This window comes from Peromyscus eremicus, chromosome 1 (genome assembly GCF_949786415.1).
Source record: "Peromyscus eremicus chromosome 1, PerEre_H2_v1, whole genome shotgun sequence".
NCBI classification, from domain to species: Eukaryota; Metazoa; Chordata; class Mammalia; order Rodentia; family Cricetidae; genus Peromyscus; species Peromyscus eremicus.
In genome coordinates this window covers 71,397,388-71,415,442 of record NC_081416.1, presented here as the reverse complement: position 1 = coordinate 71,415,442, position 18,055 = coordinate 71,397,388, and the positions used below count along the sequence as shown (strand labels likewise).

The 18,055-nt window shown below is 44.7% G+C and overlaps 1 protein-coding gene and 1 pseudogene across 1 annotated transcript in view; one reads left to right on the top strand and one right to left on the bottom strand.

Annotated features, from left to right (window-relative positions):
- The window catches only part of LOC131905975 (deleted in malignant brain tumors 1 protein-like), a 114,626-nt gene extending 99,347 nt beyond the window's left edge, over nucleotides 1-15,279 (top strand). The window contains exons 55-62 of the mRNA XM_059256800.1: nucleotides 1,762-1,800; nucleotides 2,098-2,136; nucleotides 3,736-3,774; nucleotides 5,856-6,167; nucleotides 7,534-7,566; nucleotides 8,683-8,858; nucleotides 11,466-11,848; nucleotides 14,940-15,279. Coding sequence (XP_059112783.1) covers nucleotides 1,762-1,800; nucleotides 2,098-2,136; nucleotides 3,736-3,774; nucleotides 5,856-6,167; nucleotides 7,534-7,566; nucleotides 8,683-8,858; nucleotides 11,466-11,848; nucleotides 14,940-15,231 — 1,313 coding nt within the window. The 3' untranslated portion in view covers nucleotides 15,232-15,279. The remainder of the gene's footprint in view (nucleotides 1-1,761; nucleotides 1,801-2,097; nucleotides 2,137-3,735; nucleotides 3,775-5,855; nucleotides 6,168-7,533; nucleotides 7,567-8,682; nucleotides 8,859-11,465; nucleotides 11,849-14,939) is intronic.
- On the bottom strand, nucleotides 283-990 carry LOC131895191 (acidic leucine-rich nuclear phosphoprotein 32 family member B-like; annotated as a pseudogene).
- Nucleotides 15,280-18,055: the final 2,776 nt, after the last annotated feature.

The window sequence follows — 18,055 nt, the reverse complement described above, 5'->3', positions numbered from 1 at the left end:
TCAAGAGACTTACACGAAAAACTAGCAATCTTAACAATTTTGTTGGAGCAGGGTTCCCAAGGTTGGTGTTGGAGTTTACCACTATCAATGAGAGATTAAATGGGGAAAGCAGAGTGTCACAGGAACTACTCTTCGGCTCTTTGAATGGGCAGGCCTCCTGGAGTTTGTATTACAGCTTTTGTAAACATCTACCAAAAAACTCCAAACAATCCCACCAACAGCCATTGACTGATTGATTCTGCTTTGGCAGGTTATTTGAGGTATTAATAATCTTCTCCTTCATCATTGCATTCTCTCTCTCTCTCTCTCTCTCTCTCTCTCTCTCTCTCTCTCTCTCCCTTTCCTGTTTTCTTCCTCATCTTCTCCTTCATCAACTTCTCTATCATATCCATATTCTTCTTCCCCTTCACCAATGACTTCATTTTTGCCATCTTCTTCTTCTATACCTTCATCCTCTTCTTCATTCAACTCTTCTTCCTCAGTGTCCTCATCTTCTTCTTCTTCTTCCTCCTCCTCTTCATCATAGCATCAACCTTTGTATCTGAATCAGAGACTTCCTTGTTCTCTTGGTGAAAATCAGCCACGGGAGGAGCTTGAGGACACTCTCTTGGTAATTATTCAGGTTAATGACCTCACAGTCAACAGATTTGAGTTTTTTAGATCATCCAAGGTTTTCAGAGGTCTCAAGGTGCTGATATCTTTCATATATTTCCACTTAGATCTAGATGTGTGAGCTTTAAAAGTGCCTTTCTCAACATGTCCAGACCTCTAGATATTCTGCTATCTCTGAGCTCAAGCCTTTTTATTTTAGTACCATGAGGAGATTTGAACCTGATACCAAGCCTACACTAATTAAAATGAGGAACTTCAAGTTCACAAATTCTGCTGTTAACCTCTAGAGTTTCCCATCATTTGATTTTCAGTTGTCCAAGACAAACCCCCTAACAGCTGGTTCCTCAGCTCTTGGTGGATCTTCTTCCTTGTGTCCATGTTCCTTTGTGCCTTGTCTTCATATTTAACTGCCCATGGTGGGAGTGAAGATGGAAGTGGTGTCCTCCACTGTGTGGTGGGGGCTGTGGGAGGAGATGGCTGTCAGTCAGTCTGGAATAGCATAGGGCATGTAGTTGCCCCTCTGCTGGTGAGCATGGCCCCTGGGGCTCCTTCTTCTATTCCATGGGTTCTTAGGCTTGATCTCTTGCAAACTGAGTCATATTTGTTAGTTTTTCTTCTTTATGTATTTTAGGCTGTATTATTGTTTTAACTTGTTGTAGAACCCTGAAATTCACTCTTCTGCTAGGTCTTGCCTAATGGTGACACTTTCAGCTGTGCTTTTAATCGAGTGACTCTTTCACTTCCAGAATTTCCATTGGCTTTTCCATTGCCAGTCTTGTGAATGGTTCACATCTAATACTGGCCAGGATGGCAGCAGCAGCAGTGTCCCAGCTAGGTGACAGCAGTAGACTGACTAGCTCCTTTTCCCACTTCAATCCACACTCCATTCAAATGTAACCTAACCTCCCAGACTGCCATCTGTGGGAGATGTTCTCTGGAAAACACAGCTTACAATGGATCATGGGTCAGAGAGTTGGCTGGAGCACTGTAGTGGCACCCTAAGTCCTTCTCCTCAATTATATTCATGATACACAACACAGCTTCTAATTCCCTATCTGACCCAGAGGGTCCCATTTCCTAAACACAAGGAGGACCTTTCCCTTTCTATTTGGCAAATGGCATCGCTAGGTCTCATCTTTTTGTCTGTAGATACTTCTTCAACCTCAGCAAAAGCGAGCTCTCCAAATGGTAAGTCCCCATTGCGCTATTTAAAATAAAAAGATGGGTTTCTTATTTATTAGGTTTATTTCAAAACTGAATCTGCTTAATGATCATATTGACCACAAAGTAAATATATGAAAAATGCCCTCAGTGTCATTTGGTAGAATTTAAAGCATCTTGTTCTTTGGGTTTACACACAGATGCCTCTTCAGTCACAGCAGAGAAGATGTCTGGTAATCCTTTCAGCTTATGTTAAACACAGTCAGGGCTTTCCTGCTTTCTTTTGGCAAATGAAACTAGCTGTGTCTTTTCTGTTCTTTATAGATAGTTCTTCAACCTTAGCAGAACCGACTTTTCTAAGTGGTAAGTCCCCATTGTTGCCTTTAAACTTACATAATGGATTTCTTGTTTGTCGTGTTGCATTTATAAAACGAGCCTGTTTAATGAGTCCCTTGTCATCAAATAAAGATTAATACAAAGGCATTCATTTAAAGCATCGTCTTCTCTGGTTTGCACACAGACGCTACCGAGATCTCTGGTAATCTTTTCAGCCTGCTGTGTTTCTTAACTGAAACACAACTATAGCTTTTGCTCTTTCTGTTTGGGAATGAAACTTCTGTGCCCCGAACTTTGTCTATAATAGAAGCCCGATGTACACAGAAACCCCACATCCTCTCCACAGAGATGGCGGTGTTCCTGTTTCCTTTACTCAGCCATAGACCTCTAACTGGCCCTTGCACTGCAGGCACCTTCTGCCCAAGCCCTAATCTTGATCAGATGAACCTGAGGGAGGCCGGGCAGAGGGTCCACATCTCATTTGGTTGTGTGTGTTGTTTCAGGTTGCGCTTCGACCCAGCCTGCACGCCAGAACACACACACACACACACACACACACACACACACACACACACACACCAAATAGGTGATGACAATGATTCTATTTATTTGTTCTTTTGTTTTACACCATGCTGTTGGTCAAACCAAAGCATTTTTCTCCATTTCCCACTCCAGGCCTCTTCTACCCTGGGCATGCTCCTTGCTCACTGCAGCCCCTGGGAAAGCCACTTTCTGAGCAACAGTCAGCCAAACAGAAACAGGCCCGTAACAAGTCCTATTTCTCCAGGAGAAGTCAGGAGAGAGGACATGGGTGGCAAGAGAGGCCAGTCAGCTCCCCTAGAGTGCAGCAGGCCTCCATTGCTTACAACACTGAGCACTGTGATGGCGGCAGGTAGCTGCTGGGGACAGAAAGAACAGGCTGTCGGAGCCTCAGATGCAGAACCAGGAGGAGAATGTAGGGGTGATCTCTTATTTTTGGAGGAAAATGAGTCACAGAGAAGAAACTCGTTTGCTTAAGATCACTGAGCAAGATAAAAACCAGGTGTCACAACTCTCATCCAAGGTCCTTCCAATGCCTGGTGTTTTCAGGGAAATCTTCTGATTCCTGTGACAGTTCTGTCTTCAGTAATAAGCCCTCTACTGCTCTGTCATTAATGTGACCATTAACCCTTACCTTAGTTCTTTTGTAGTTCACCCTGAGTCCAGCATGAATGCAACTCCCACAACTTATGACCCTGAAATACAGAATAGTTAGAAGGAACATGGGCCCTGGAGCTTGAAGGTTTAAGCTGAGAATGACCTGGTCCTGTTACCCTGAGGCTTCCTCTGAAGTCTCCATTTCTTCAATACTAAAGCAGTGATAAAAAAAATTTCCCCAGATTAGTTTTTGTAAGAATCAGGGGAGTAGATTATCTGGCATGCTGGGGATGTGCACCATGAAAATGTTCTTCAGTCGTGTTCCACAACATCAGCTTCTCACACACCCTGCCATGCCAACATGCAGAAACACAAACAATACATGCATACTGCTCTGGAACAGGCTTATTATTGTAGACCTGAAGTCTAATGTAGAATTTCAATGAAGTCAAATTTTAATTCCTTCTTTTCACTGCTTTTTTTTTTCAGCCACAGTTCCAACTTTGACAAAAGTGACCCTGCCACCTGGTAATGATCACCGTGCTTATTGATGGAGCAGAGCTCCATTCTCTAATTTATGCGACCACATTTCATCTCCTCATCTGTTGCTAACGTTTCCACCTGGCTTCCCTCTGTATCGTTTACTATACTAGTCCATCTTTTTTTTTTAAATAGATTTTTATTTTTTTTATTTAAAGATTTATTTATTTATTATGTACACAGTGTTCTGTCTGCACGTATCTCTGCAGGCCAGAAGAGGGCACCAGATCTCATTACAGATCATAAGTCACCATGTGGTTGCTGGGAATTGAACTCAGGACCTTTGGAAGAGCAAGCAGTGCTCTTAACCTCTGAGCCATCTCTCCAGCCCCTAGTCCATCTTTTTTCAGTTAAAACTGCACCCAAGGACCTTGATCCTCCCCTTTATTCTCAGCCCTTATAAAAATGTTGCCTAATGCCTGATATGGTGACATACACCTTTATTGTCAACACTCAGGAGGCAGAAGCATGTGAGTTTCTGTGAATTTGAATCAGCTTAGTCTACATAAGAAATTCCAGGAGCTAGCCAGGACTAAGTAGTGAGACCTTGTCTCAAAAAAATTACCTATACAATTGAATGGTTTTTATTATTTTTTCCTTTAAAAATCTATGTGTAAAGTTCTTTTTTGAGCATTTAACAAATTGTTTTTCTCTTGGAGAATAAACAAAATATAACAATATTTGTTATATTTTGATGCCAAGAGAGTAAAATGTCATGAATAGCATTTCTGTGCTCAAGTCAATGGATTGGGGTCTGAAATGGCAGAAAGCATTTCCTCTTCAGCTTGAAGCTGAAGTGTGAGCCTGTGAGAGTGAGCATTTGTAAACCTCTAACATTTTGCATTGATGAGGCAATTGTTAACTGATAGTTTTTGTTTCTTTCTACTCTCTAAAATGACAAGGTGTCTGTTGATACTGTTAGGGTCACATTTCTTTTTCACTTAGATTTTTTTACCCCTTACAGGAAGAGAGTTACCAGCCTGTAGGTATATTACATGCTGACATATGCACAGTGTCGGTCACACATGCTTGAAATTCACCTCCAAGATCTCGATCAGAAGATACCCACATGTATTCATGAGTCACACTTTTCTCCTTCCTGGCGCTTGATGCAAGCCGGGACCTGACATGTGCCAGCAAACACTCTCCACCAAGCTGCATCCTCAGCCTATTCTCCTAGCAACACAAGTACCTTGCTTTTGGTATTATAATACCAATTACGCCAAGACAGGGCAGCTATCCTAGACCATCACACTATAGTCAGAACTAATGCCTGTGGATTTAATATTCGCTAAGGCTTTTCTTTGAACCAAACAGTGCAGGGCTGACTAATTACTACAGAGACAAATCACCTGGTACCTATCTCTGTGCATGACACCTCACAGATACAGTAATACCGTCATGCCTCCCACAAAGGATGTTTCAGTCAACAATGGTGCTCATATATCCATATACATCAGTGATTCCTTGCTCTGTAGACTGTGTTGCCTAGTGACCCCACAGCTGGTTTTTTGTGTGTAACAACCAAGTCTCCTATCCGTACATTTCTCAGAATGTATCCTCATGATTAAGCAACATAGTTGTACTGGTTTTGCTTTTTATTGTTTTCTATTCAAATTTAAACTTTTTTGAAGTATTCATATGGGGCAGTGCCCTGTAGATGAGCAGCAAGGTTATTGCCGGTGTACAGCTCCTGGAGAATTCTGTGGTGCTCAGATCTGTGTATAAGGGTAGGACGGCTAGCCGGGCGGTGGTGGCGCACGCCTTTAATCCCAGCACTCGGGAGGCAAAGCCAGGTGGATCTCTGTGAGTTCGAGGCCAGCCTGGGCTGCCAAGTGAGTTCCAGGAAAGGCGCAAAGCTACACAGAGAAACCCTGTCTCGAAAAACCAAAAAAAAAAAAGGGTAGGACGGCTAAATTACATAATACAGTTTTGTTGTCAAAGTGTTGCCTCTTAAGGATAGTAGTATTTAGGGTAATTTAGGGGCACAGAGAAGGATCTCACTGCAAATGTCACCCTCAGTGCCTACTGTGGAAGCCTGACCAAAACTGCCTTCTCTTGCTCCGTAGACTTGCCTCTGCGCCTGGTAGGCGGGCGAAACCGCTGTGAGGGCCGGCTGGAGGTGCGGCACCAGGGGGTGTGGGGAACCGTATGCGACGATCGCTGGAACATCAAGAATGCCCGAGTTGTGTGCCGCCTCCTGGGCTGCGGCCATGCGCTGGGCGCCCCTGGCAGAAGCCACTTTGGGGCAGGCACAGGCCCCATCCTGATGAATGAAGTGCGCTGTTCCGGCAGAGAGGACTCTCTGGAGAGCTGTGCCCACGCTGGCTGGATAAGGCACAACTGCCACCACTATGAGGATGCCAGTGTGGTCTGCGCAGGTAGGGGCTCCTACGCAGGCAGGCAGGCAGGCAGGGGTGGGCTCCTGTGCAGGTATGGGCCTAGGCCTATAAAAGTCCCCAGACTCTGCCTCAGCACCACCCATCATTTGGCCAAGACATCCCATTGTAGGATAAAGAGCTTAGTGGTAGTGACATTTTGGTCATTGGCCTGACTTTATTAATGAGCTTGCTCTAATCCCAGCACAGTGAAATATTTGTCAGAAATATAGCTGAAGAATTATGAGATCCAAAGAAGGGTATGACAGTGTCATAGGACCATTCAGAGCTTAGCAATTGCTGTGGCCAGGCACAGTTTATCCTGTTACTTTCTCAATCTCTGAGCTCACCAAAGGCCCCATCCTGGAGACACTGTGTAACCTTCAGAGTCTGAAATACACTTCACAGTGTCCTAGCTTCCCTGTGCCCTCTGCATCAAAGATTTTGCCTGCATCTTCCCTGGAATGTATTTTATTATCTGCTATGTCGGTCTTGGCATTCTGACTACCACCTGTATGGCACAGTACCTCCTTCTAATCATTCTAAGTTAGCCCCAAACTGGCTCATGCAAATTTCAGAGAGTTGGGGAATTCTAAGACTTGAAGAAACCCGAGTTCACCTCATCTGTTCTGCTGCAGCTTTTATTACAGGTGAACACACCATGGCCGTTGCTTTTACCTTGTATAAGCCCTGTTTTGCATAGACATGGGGCCCAGATAGAAATACCATCAGAGCCCCCTGAAGCCAAAATTACCCAAGAAATGGAAGCTGCATGTGCCTATTCTGGAGTCTGTGCCTTTAGACTTCGGTTGTTATCATGCCTCTTCACAGTTCATCCCTCTCAGAAGCCCACTTTTAATAAGGACCCACATTCTGTTCTTGGACTGTATACCAAGGGGCCTCCTTCCAACCATGTCCCATGTCCACAGGGATCTATTGTGTCTAAAGGACTTGAGTGAATCTGAGTACATACTTCCTGGGCTGAGCCTTGGCCCTGGGACACTGTCCTGTCTTGATTCTGAGCCAGAGAAGTCCTTGATAGCCTCAGAGTCCATTTTTCTCAACCTGGGGCTGCAAGCATGCCTGAGTGTGGAAAGAGACAGAAGCCAATGTCTCGTTCGTGCGGTGGTGTCTATATTCCCCATTCTTTTGCTCCCACAAATCTTGGTGTTGATAACACCTGTATCCTCAGTGCTACCTCACATGTGTCAGAGTCCATCTCTGTCAGGAGACAGTAGGCCCCCTTTGCATGTTCTGGAATGTTCTCATGCCATTACAATCCAGCTGCAATGGTTTGTCCAATGATGGTTTACTGTTCTCCTCTGGGGTTTCAGACCAGTGACATGTACTTTTCCTCTCCCCTCAACAGGTCCAGCTGACTCTCTTGTGCCCCAGGATAACGGTAAAGTCATCTTCCCTCCTGGGGTCTGAAGCTGTTTGGGGAAGGAACTAAGAAAGGAGCTGAATGGAGAGAAAAAGCAGGCTATGAGGGAGGCCCACTTCCTAGACAACAGGAAGTTGGGGAAGAAGTCCCTTTGTACTCAAGCTCTCTCCAGTTTTGCTCCGACTCTTCTTCTAGCTTACCTCTGTGCAAAGGTCCAGACAGATACACATTCAGACTAAACATGTCAAGGGTTGTCCTTTAACCCCCTGGGCAAGGCTCTGACCTGTGTCCTATGGATTAGGGATTCTAAGCAGGATTCCCTATTGATGTGGCCCAACTTCAAAGCCTTTTTTTTTTTTTTTTGAGACTATTAGCAAAGCCAGTGAAAGTCAGGGCTGTGGCGACGACGCCTCTGTTGGTAAAGTATTTGCCGTGCAAGCCTGAGGACTTGTTTGGCCCTGAGCACCCACATAAAAGCCGGGCACAGTTGTACTCATCTATGTTCTCAGCACTGGGAAGGTGGAGACAGGAGGAGGATCCTGGGGGCCCCCTGGCCAGCCAGTCTAACCAAACCAGCAAGCTCCAGGTTAAATGAGAGACCTTGTCTCAAAAAATAAAGATAAACATTCACCTAGCGCCTCCTCCACAAACGTGTGTGAGCGCACACGCATGCACACACACCACAAACACACACACACACACAGACAACACACACATACACACAACACACACATACACACACACACACACACACACACACACACACACACACACACACATGCACACACACCAGTGGACATCAAGCCAAGATGATAAATTAGAGTGAATCAGTGATTCTCAATCTTCCTAAAGCTGTGACCCTTTAATACAGGTCCTCATGTTGTGGTGACCCCCAACCATAAAGTTATTTTGCTGCTACTTCATAGCTGTAATTTTGTTACTGTTAGGAATTGTAATGTGGATATCTGATATGTGACCACAAAGGGATTGTGATCCACAGGTTAAGAATCACTGGAGTAAGGGATACTGAGGCAGGTCCACCCCATCCTAGAGCACTGTCTGTGGTACTTGTGTAACAGACAGACAGCTCCTGAGCTACACGTCAATGTACCAGCTTCTCTCTCTCTCCTTCAGCTCAGCTGTCTTGTTTGCCTCACCTCTTCCAAGCCGTCATTGACCGAGGCTACCTCCGGAGATTAGGCTACTCCTCCTGGGACATCCACTTAAATGATAAGATGTGTCGCCCCCAAGTCACCGGGCGTTACCTCATCTTCAATATTCCTTATGGCCACTGTGGCACCATGAGGCAGGTAAGAGGCTGACAGGGAGATGATGACCTTCTATGGATGGAGTCCAAGAAGAGAGGCTTAGAAAATGAAACTGCCTGTTAAAACCTGTGTAAGACAGAGGAAGAGCTTCATTTCTGAAGCAGCTCACTAATTTGTCTGAAATGTCCCACCATTTGGAGAATTTCATACACACACTCATCCCGAGATTGTGTCAACTCAACAAAGGTTGAGTGCAGTGACATGGATAGTGTGTTGAGTGTGATGGATAGATGAATGATGAATGGGTTGATAATATTCTCCCAGTTCCAAAGCCAGCATTTGTCATAACACGCTTCTTGACAGAACATGAGGGCATATCTACCATGAGTAAGGTATGGTGCTGGAGATGAGGGAGGACAAGTTGTCTGCCTGTCTGCTATGTCTCTAACTAAGCAGCTAGTCATAGTCCACACTAGAGAAAGCAAACATCTAGGATATTCAGGAGTCACAAAATACATGTGTCCATTTAATTCTCTGCAACCGCCTTCGTATCTCATGAAACAATGGTATGAAAATTAAGGACACTCATGTGTATACATGAAGGAACTGTTCCGCCACGACACCCTTCTCAGTATAGTTGGTAGTGACACAATTCAAACATGACCCTGACACTGTGTTCCTGCTTCCCTGTTTGTCCATATGCAAAAGGCTCACCTGCCACGTTGGAGGTCACATTCATTCAAACCGACCACATGATGCAGCTAACCTAAGCCCTCGAGTGCCACACTTCCATTTTGTCTGCTGTTTGGTTGTATAGATCGTGGTCATTTTTATCCTTTTTGCTCTGAATATTGCACTTCTTAACTGAGAGATTTCTGCCCCTGGAGCCAAGCCAGCAGGTCCCTCTGTCTAGGAGGAAGGTAGCCCTCGGCAGAGAGTCGCTGGATCTGAGTCACATATGCTTCAGAAATGTCCCTGGCCAGGCTGTGCCTCTGGGCATCCATACAGGGCATTTGAAGAAGTGCAGGCAGTAGCTCCTGCCCATCATGCTGTCCATCCCACTTCTGACCTGTATGTTCTGCTGGAAGTGACATGCAGTGGATATAAGCAGGAAGCATGGCTAGTGGCCAAGGCTGACAGCGTCAGGCCTGCAGCTCACCTGCAGCCAAACCTAGCTTGGGGTCAAGTAACGGGGACTATAAGGGTCCAGCCCCCAATAGTCTCTTTTCCAGGGTCCGGGGAAGAACCTATCAACCAGCTGAGAATCTATTCTTAAGGTCGGCAAATCAATCTACGCACACAAAGTTCTTTGGTCCATTCACTTTAATTCTCCACATCGTCTCTTGCTTTACAGTTATATATCCCAAAAAATCACAATCCTCCCCTCCACCCAGGACACCCAGCCTGAAATTCCTCAGGCAGTGATTGTCTGCTATCAGGATCAAATGGAGGGGTGATAAGAATCACAAAGAGGGGCAATAGTTGTTAATTACTATTTGCAACCCAAAGGGGAAGTGACTAATGAATCAACCAAAGGCTAAATTCGGGTAATATCTAAGAAGAGGAATCTTATGTGCACAACTATAATCTTAAATGTGTTTGGTAAAAAAATGTTAAAAATCTAAATATTCCTAGAAGTGGTTAGGCAAGGAGTTAGAGGTCTAAAGTTAGTAAGACTGTAAGAAGGAAGGGTCTGAGCTAAATTCTATAAAGCTATTGCTTAATGTCCACCTGACCTAGGCAGTGTCCCCTTGTGGAATTTACCTTAAGTCAGGAGACTTGCATGTGGGCTGTTATCACTGTTAGTCCTTGAAAGTTGGACACCCACCTGGGCGGTGTCTCCTTGTGGAATTTAAGTCAGGAGACTTGCACGTGGGCTGTTATCAAGGAAGTTGGGCGCCCACTTGGGCGGTGTTTCCTGCAATCCTTGAAAGTGGCTAAGGGAGATATCTGATTCCAGAGGAAGCCTTTCCTGAGGCTGTTCTCCAAATACCTGGAATGTGTATGTCCAGAGAGTGATCAGTCCACACTGTTAGCCCTTCTTAGGGAAAAGTCAATTGGGAAAACTCTGAAGGCATACATGATTTTCATAATAGAATACAGCTGATATATAACAAGCCAAGTAACACCAAAAACTCCTTGGGATTTGGCTTCCTCTGGAGGAATTCCCTGATTCCTCCAGGTAGTGACTTTGCCATAACCAGCTGAGTTCTTATGATATATTCCTGCGGCCCGCAGCAGTCAAGGGCAGAGAAGATGCAAGATCCAAGTTGGATATGGTCAGAGGGGTGGGATGCCAGTGGGAATTGAGTGTGTGGAGGAATTCAAAAGAGAGGGAGCTCCAGATAGACACAGTGGACCTGCCACCCAGCTCAAAGCTCTACAGATTAGCTGTTACAGGAGGGAAGGAGTGGTCCTCACTCAGGGGACACCCCCAGACACACACACACACACACACACACACACACACACACACACACACACACACCCCTTCCTGATGTTACCGCAGTGGTCCAGCCAGGGACTCCAGCTCTCATGTCATGAAGCTCTGGTACCTGGCACATATTGGAAGGCAAGAACTCTACTGTAGAAAAAGGGAAGTTATCAAGGCACCAGATGCACTACCTGCCAATTCTCTCATCTTCACAGGAGCATCAAGGCTCTCTCAGCTACTCTAACTCCATCAGAGGCAGAACGCAAGGCCACCCTGGCCGAGTCATTGTGAGGCACAAGGTGCCCCAGGTGAAGTTCACCTGCAAAGTGGATGGCCAGTCTGCAGTTGAAATTGTGCATGGGAGTGACACCCAGAAGGATGATGTCAGCTATGATGTGTCGATTTCATTCCTCCAGTCACCTGTATCTCAGGATATGGGGGTTGGAGCTCCTGCTTATACCCATCAGAGGGAAGAGGTCTTCCTCCAGGCCACCCTCCATAGCCACGATCTCAATCTGAGGCTCATTGTGGATACCTGTGTGGCTTCTCCTAACTCCAATGATTTCACAACTGTCAAGTACGATTTGATCCAGGAAGGGTAAGGAACATGGAACCTCTCCTCCCTAGTTGATGTTAAATGTGTGTGCTGTTTCTCCAGGGAACCTGGAGTTTCTGAACCTGGAATCCTAAGTCAGAAGGATGTAGGGTGTCTCTACCAAACCTCTGTTCACAGTGGGAAATACAGCAGCCTAGACAATCTCCCTTGACGCCTCAAAGACCCCATTCAGTACTTTGCTGCCCCAAACCACTCTTTCTTGCCTAATCCTCCCTTCCTTTCTAGCTTCCCTCTCCTAGGACAGACATTCAGCACTTTGGCTCATACCCATAGGTCAATGTGTTTTCCCAAACTAAGCTCTTAGTTAAACTAGCCAGATGTCTTCTAGCTTGAGTGACTTGCCAAGTGAGAACCTTGGCACGTTGTTTGCCTCTGCGGCTCCTTCATTTCTTATCATGTGCTATTGCATTGCTTTCTCTGGGAAACATACACAAACGTCTATTTGCTCCAGATAGCATGAAGGACAAGCCCCACCCACAAAATAATTTCATCCAAGTCCAGCTTGGTGAACCGGTAAGTTCTCTGGGATTATTTGCAGAAGCATAAGTAAGGAGCTGCCTAGGTGACCCCAAGTGTGCCATCTCAGCATGGATGACATATCCCTGTGAATGCTGCTGAACAGGTGGAGCCCCCTTCAGGAGCCCCTCTTACATACCCTAGTGCTCCTGAGATCACAAGCAGCTGGGGTTGGGTAAGAGGGAGTGGCTGGGATCAGCTCAGGAGCTAACAACCTTTCCACTAACAATTCCTTCCCTGTATGAAGGAATCTTAATGGCCTGGTGTGTGTGTGTGGGGGGTCTCCTGAATATGGCTAATCCCAGCTGCTCTGCTTTCGAGTTGGCAGTGGTCATGCCTGGAGGACAAGGGCTAAAATATTCATGAAGGGGTAACTGGCAACTAGTTAAGAAATTCATTATTTACTCAGTGACAGTTTTAATATGTAAGAGCCACAGCAGTCTTAAGCCCATGGGGAACAGTGAGGTACCTGATACCAAAGATCAACAGAGGAGCAAGACTGCACCTGCCACAGGTTTCTGGGAGCTGTGCCATGAGATGCATAGACTGGAGGGAGATCTAGAGGGAGAAGTTGCTTCCCTTCTGACCCTCCTTCTGATCACATTATTAAGGTGAGAAGTTGAGCTAGGTGTCAATTTCACAGCTAGCATGCTGTTCTTCTTGCTTTAGGCTTAATTTGCTCCCCTTTCTCTAGCTTTTAAAACTTAGATCAATCAGACGTCTTCACAAATTGTAGGCATTTTAATACTATAAATCCCTCCCAAACATTGCCTTAGCTGCATCCCACAAGTTTTGATAAGTTGGGTATTGTATTATTTACTTTTCTATTGCTGTGACAAACATCATGACCAAGGCAACTTATAAAAGAAAGTATTAGTTTGGCTTATGGTTTTAGAGGGTTAGGGTCTATGATGGCCAACCGAAGGGATATGCAGGAAAAGGGGAGAGCTCACATCTTGATTCAAAAGTAGGAGTCAGAAAGAGGACGTTGGGAGTGGCACTAGTCTCTTGAAACATCAAAGCCCACCTCCAGTGATACACATCCTCTAACAAGGCTTCCCAAACAGTTCCTCCAACCGGAGACCAAGTATTCAAAAATGACCCTCTATGAATTATCCTCATCCAACCACCACACATATCATTTTCACCTCATTCAACAGTCTTAAATTTCTCTTAGGACATTTTTGATACAACAGTTAGCTGAAAGTATACTGTTCACTTTTGAGTGTTTGGGAATTTTGAATGTTTGGGCAGAAAGATGGCTGCCATTAATTTCAAGTTTAATCCCAGTCTACCTGAGAACATATTTCTATCCTTTTATGACTATTAAAGCATTTCTTATGGCCTAGAATGTGGTTTGTCCTAATGAATGTTCTTCCTGGACTTGAGAAGAATATGTATTCTGTTATTGTTGGATAAACTGTTTAATTACTGTTAACAAGATCTGGTAGATTAATAGTGTTCCTTATGTCATTTGCACCCTTACCAACTTTCTGCCCACTGGCCCGATAAATCGATAGAGGGATATTGAAGCATCCGATTATCATAGTGGGTTTGTCCGTATCTTACTGCAGTACTTTTGCCTCCCACGTTTTAATGCTCTGCTTGATGGTACATTACATGAATGATTATTATATTTGGATAAAGATTATTCCTTCCTTCAATTATCTTGGTTAAGGGTCTCTTCTTAGAGAGCTGACCCTTTCTTTTATTGTAAAACATCCATCTTGACCCTGACAATTCTGCTCTCTCTGAACCGCTGCTCTTTACTATTCTCCATTCCATTTCAATTTATTGGTGTCTTTATATTTAAAGTGACTATCTTGTAAAGAACATATTGTCTGATGTTTTGTGTATTCCTTTGTAATATATTCTCTGTCTTTACGTTGGTGTAAATATGAACCATTCATATTTAACGTTCTTATCCAAGCAGTTAGATTAGAATTTACCATTCATTCATTACATTTGTCTTTTGTCTTTCCCTGCTCTGTGCCGACCCCTTTTCTGACTTCTGTGATTCTTTTTAACTGCATATTTTACATAATTACATTTTATCTCCTCTTGATGTACCACTTATATCACTCTATGGTTTACAGTATACTTTCTTTGGGTAGTGTTGGGAATTGAACTCAGGACATTGGGAGTGCTAGGTAGCCAAACACTCATCCAATGATCTGCATTACCAGTCCTACAATACACTTTTTAAATAATCTAAGTGCATTTTTAAGTATAGCATCTACCTTATAACCTTCCCTTTAAACAAACTAGGATAGATTTAGAAAGCAAAGGTTGCAGCTAAAACCTTGACCTGTTTTCACTGATTTGACAATCCCCCTTCTGTTTATGACCAGGTATAGGGTTTCCATTAACAATGCTGTTAAAACTGCAGTAGTAATAGTAGTATAGTAGTACTAGTTGTAGCTTCATAAAAGGGAGGGTAGTGGGAAGAGCTCCACTTGGGATTCAGAGCCTTAGAACCGAGCCTGGTTATGTGGGTTGGAGAAAACTCATAGAATGGATTAGTTAACTTTTTAGGCCTGGGTTTTTCTCCCATCAGGTGCATCAGAGACAAATCCTACTCCAACCTCCATGCCCCTGGGAAGAACGTGGCCCAGTTCAAGTTCAACGCCTTCAGCTTCCTCAAAAGCTACGATGTGGTCTACCTGCAGTGTAAGGTTGCCGTTTGCCGAATCGGGGACCACTCTCCGCGATGCTCACAAGGCTGTACAAAACGAGGAAGGAGAGGCACAGGCTCTGCAGAGGTCAGGGAGGAACAAACTGAGCATTTCCGAACAGTGGGGCCGCTGAAGATCCACAGAGCAGATAATCAGAGCAAGGCCCTGGTGTGATCGCTCTCACTCTCACGTGAGTGTGTCAGAAAACTGGAAGCAAGGTCTGTTTCTAAGCCAGGCATTGACCACACCATCTACACTACCCATTCAGATGGGTGGAAGAACCCAAGAGATTGCTTCTCTGGGGCTTGTTACTAAGTAATCTCTGAGCACTAACTTCTAATGCAGTTGCCCTGTTCGTAGGCAAGAAAAAGAAAAAAAAAGAATGCTGATTTTGTTATTCTTCACTCTCAAGAACTTGATCACTGTCTTAAAATGTACAAAATATTAGAAAAAACAGGGTTGTCTTTTTTGACACCATGGGCAATTAGAGATTGTTTATAAATGTCTACTTACTATTTGGGTGCTGATAGGTGGGTGGACCTCTTTCTGTTCTTCTGGAAATGTGAGAATTCATTTCTAGATCTTGCCAGTAATCTTGTAAAAAAATAATAATAAAGCGTTTTCTGGGAAACCACTGTTCATTTTCTTTAAACTCCTTTAAGCAGAACAGCTGAATGACACAAGGCATTGGTGACAACATTCAGAAAGTTTCTTCGCTCAGTTGTTTTGTTTTGAAGGGGACAAATCAGAGCCTAGCTTCTGAGGGTCTGGCTTTCAGAATCATCCGAAGCCAGAGGCCTCTGTGTGAACTCCACTTTAGCTTCTGGGGGTCTAGATTTCAGCTTGCAAATGGGAGAATAAAATCTTAAGAAGCCAGGGGCTTCTCTGTGAGCTCCACGTGTGTACACAGTCATGTTCTCAAAACATCTGGGAAACCTGAAAATTACCCAGGAAAGCTGCAGAGCAAACAGGAACTGGTCTGTAATGTTCTGTTCCCGAAGCAGAGGGTTGCCCTCACCTTGATCTCCCTGTTTCCTGGAAGGAGAGGCAGGCGGTGCTGTACTCAGAACCTTCAAAGTGGTCACTTGGTTTTGCTGTACCTTTTGAGACAAGGTCTCACTGCCTAGCCTGGGTTGTCTTTGAACATGCAATCCTGCTCAGCACATTCTCTTTAAGAACACAGATTTGAACAGAGTTCAAATGGTTTTGTACTTTCCACTGTCCAGAAATGTTCAGTAGAAATATTTAAAATGAGTCCTCATCTTTGTCCAAGAAATTGTTTCAGGCTCTGCTGATAAAGAGCATGTAAGGAAGATGATTACGGTAGTCCTACCTTCTGAAGGGGGGAAGGCAGAGTCTAGTGGGACCTGGGGGCTAACTCTGAGGGACTGAGGTAGAAATTCGACTACAACTCACATTACCTTAGGGACCATTTCATTTTGATTACAAAAATGTCCTTTCCCAGTTATCATCCCGATGAGACTGAGGACCCTTGCCTCCATCCTCTACCAGGACAGCATGATTTCAGAGAAGGCAGAATGGAGTTTGAGGTGCTCATCACCTGTAGGAGTTAGTGTTAGGATGCGCCTCATCCATCAGAGCTGACCAGGTGGGGAGCCTAGACCCCACTCCCCACTTCTGTTTAGAAAGGAACTGGAATCCTTCCATTCTAGGCAGGCCCAATGGAGAGCCAGGGTTGAGGTGACCACTCAGGGGAGCAGAGAACACCAGGTAGGCTAGACCAACCCTGCCCCTCTGATTGGCATATGCTTGGTATTCCATGCCCATCCCTTTGCTTTTAGCCTACTGAAATGCTTGGTTAAGTACGCCTCCTGAATAAAGCTTAGAAGCAGATTTTGCTTTGGAAGACATTCTGAAAGCCATGTTTTAGAAAGTTAGTAGGTAGGTGCCCAGAGGTGACATCAAACACCCCTCAAATAGAAGTACACATTCACTAGGCTTCTGGGAGTGCTGCTGGTGAGGGGCTCAGCACCACTGTTCCCTGGGAATTTCCATAAGGACAGCTGCCCTGTCCAAGTTCACAGCTCCATTTGAGCAGCCCTCATCCAGAGATGACTCTTCACCAGTGGGGAACGAATGGAGCACAGATGCCCCTAGTTGCTAGGAAATTCTGTCCTTCATTGACCATATCCCCAGATGATACTAACACTAACTCCTATCAACCCCTCTGTTCAGTTGTAGAGACAGAGGGTGAAGGTAACCTGGACAGTACATCTAAACAGGAAAGAGGTAAGGACCTTTCCTAGCCCACCAACTCCAAGACGTGGACCTTTGATCCCTTTACTATAGTAACCATGACTCTACTCTCTATTGAGTCATGATACTTGATAATTTTCTTAGAATGGCATATTTGTGCCTGGAGTGTCTCTGAATATCTACCACGATGGCCAGCACAGAACATGTAATCAATTCCTGATAACAAGATGGGTGACAGGCAGCAGCCAGACCAGACGGTTGTGCTGTCATAGGAAGTGAATGTGAGGCTGGAGAGGGGCCGCCACAGTTTCAGAGCGCTTGCTGCTCTTTCAGAGGACCCAAGTTCAGCTCCCAGCACCCACATGGCAGCTCACAACTGTCTGGCTCCAGTTCCAGGAGATTCAATACCCTCTTAGCCTCTCCAGGAACCAGCACACATGTGGTACACATACATATATGCAGACAAAATATGCACACATGTGAAATAAAAGTAAATCTTTTAAAAAAACTTCAATATGATCTGCCTATGACTAGTGAAACTTTCAGGTGTTTTTATGTTATATTAAAAAGGAATTGGTGGTAGTGAGATTTAGGTTATATGGATGGACAGAGAGGAGAGTCATTACATGAATATTTGGGAAGCCTTTTAAAGATCTGCACTAAGATGTTAAGTAAATGAGGAATATCTGCTCTGATTTAGGGCAGGAAAAAATCAGCAGGTCTGGAAGGACTGGGGTGGTGTCTTTCATATCCATTGTATGATGGTGGATTCCCTCTAATA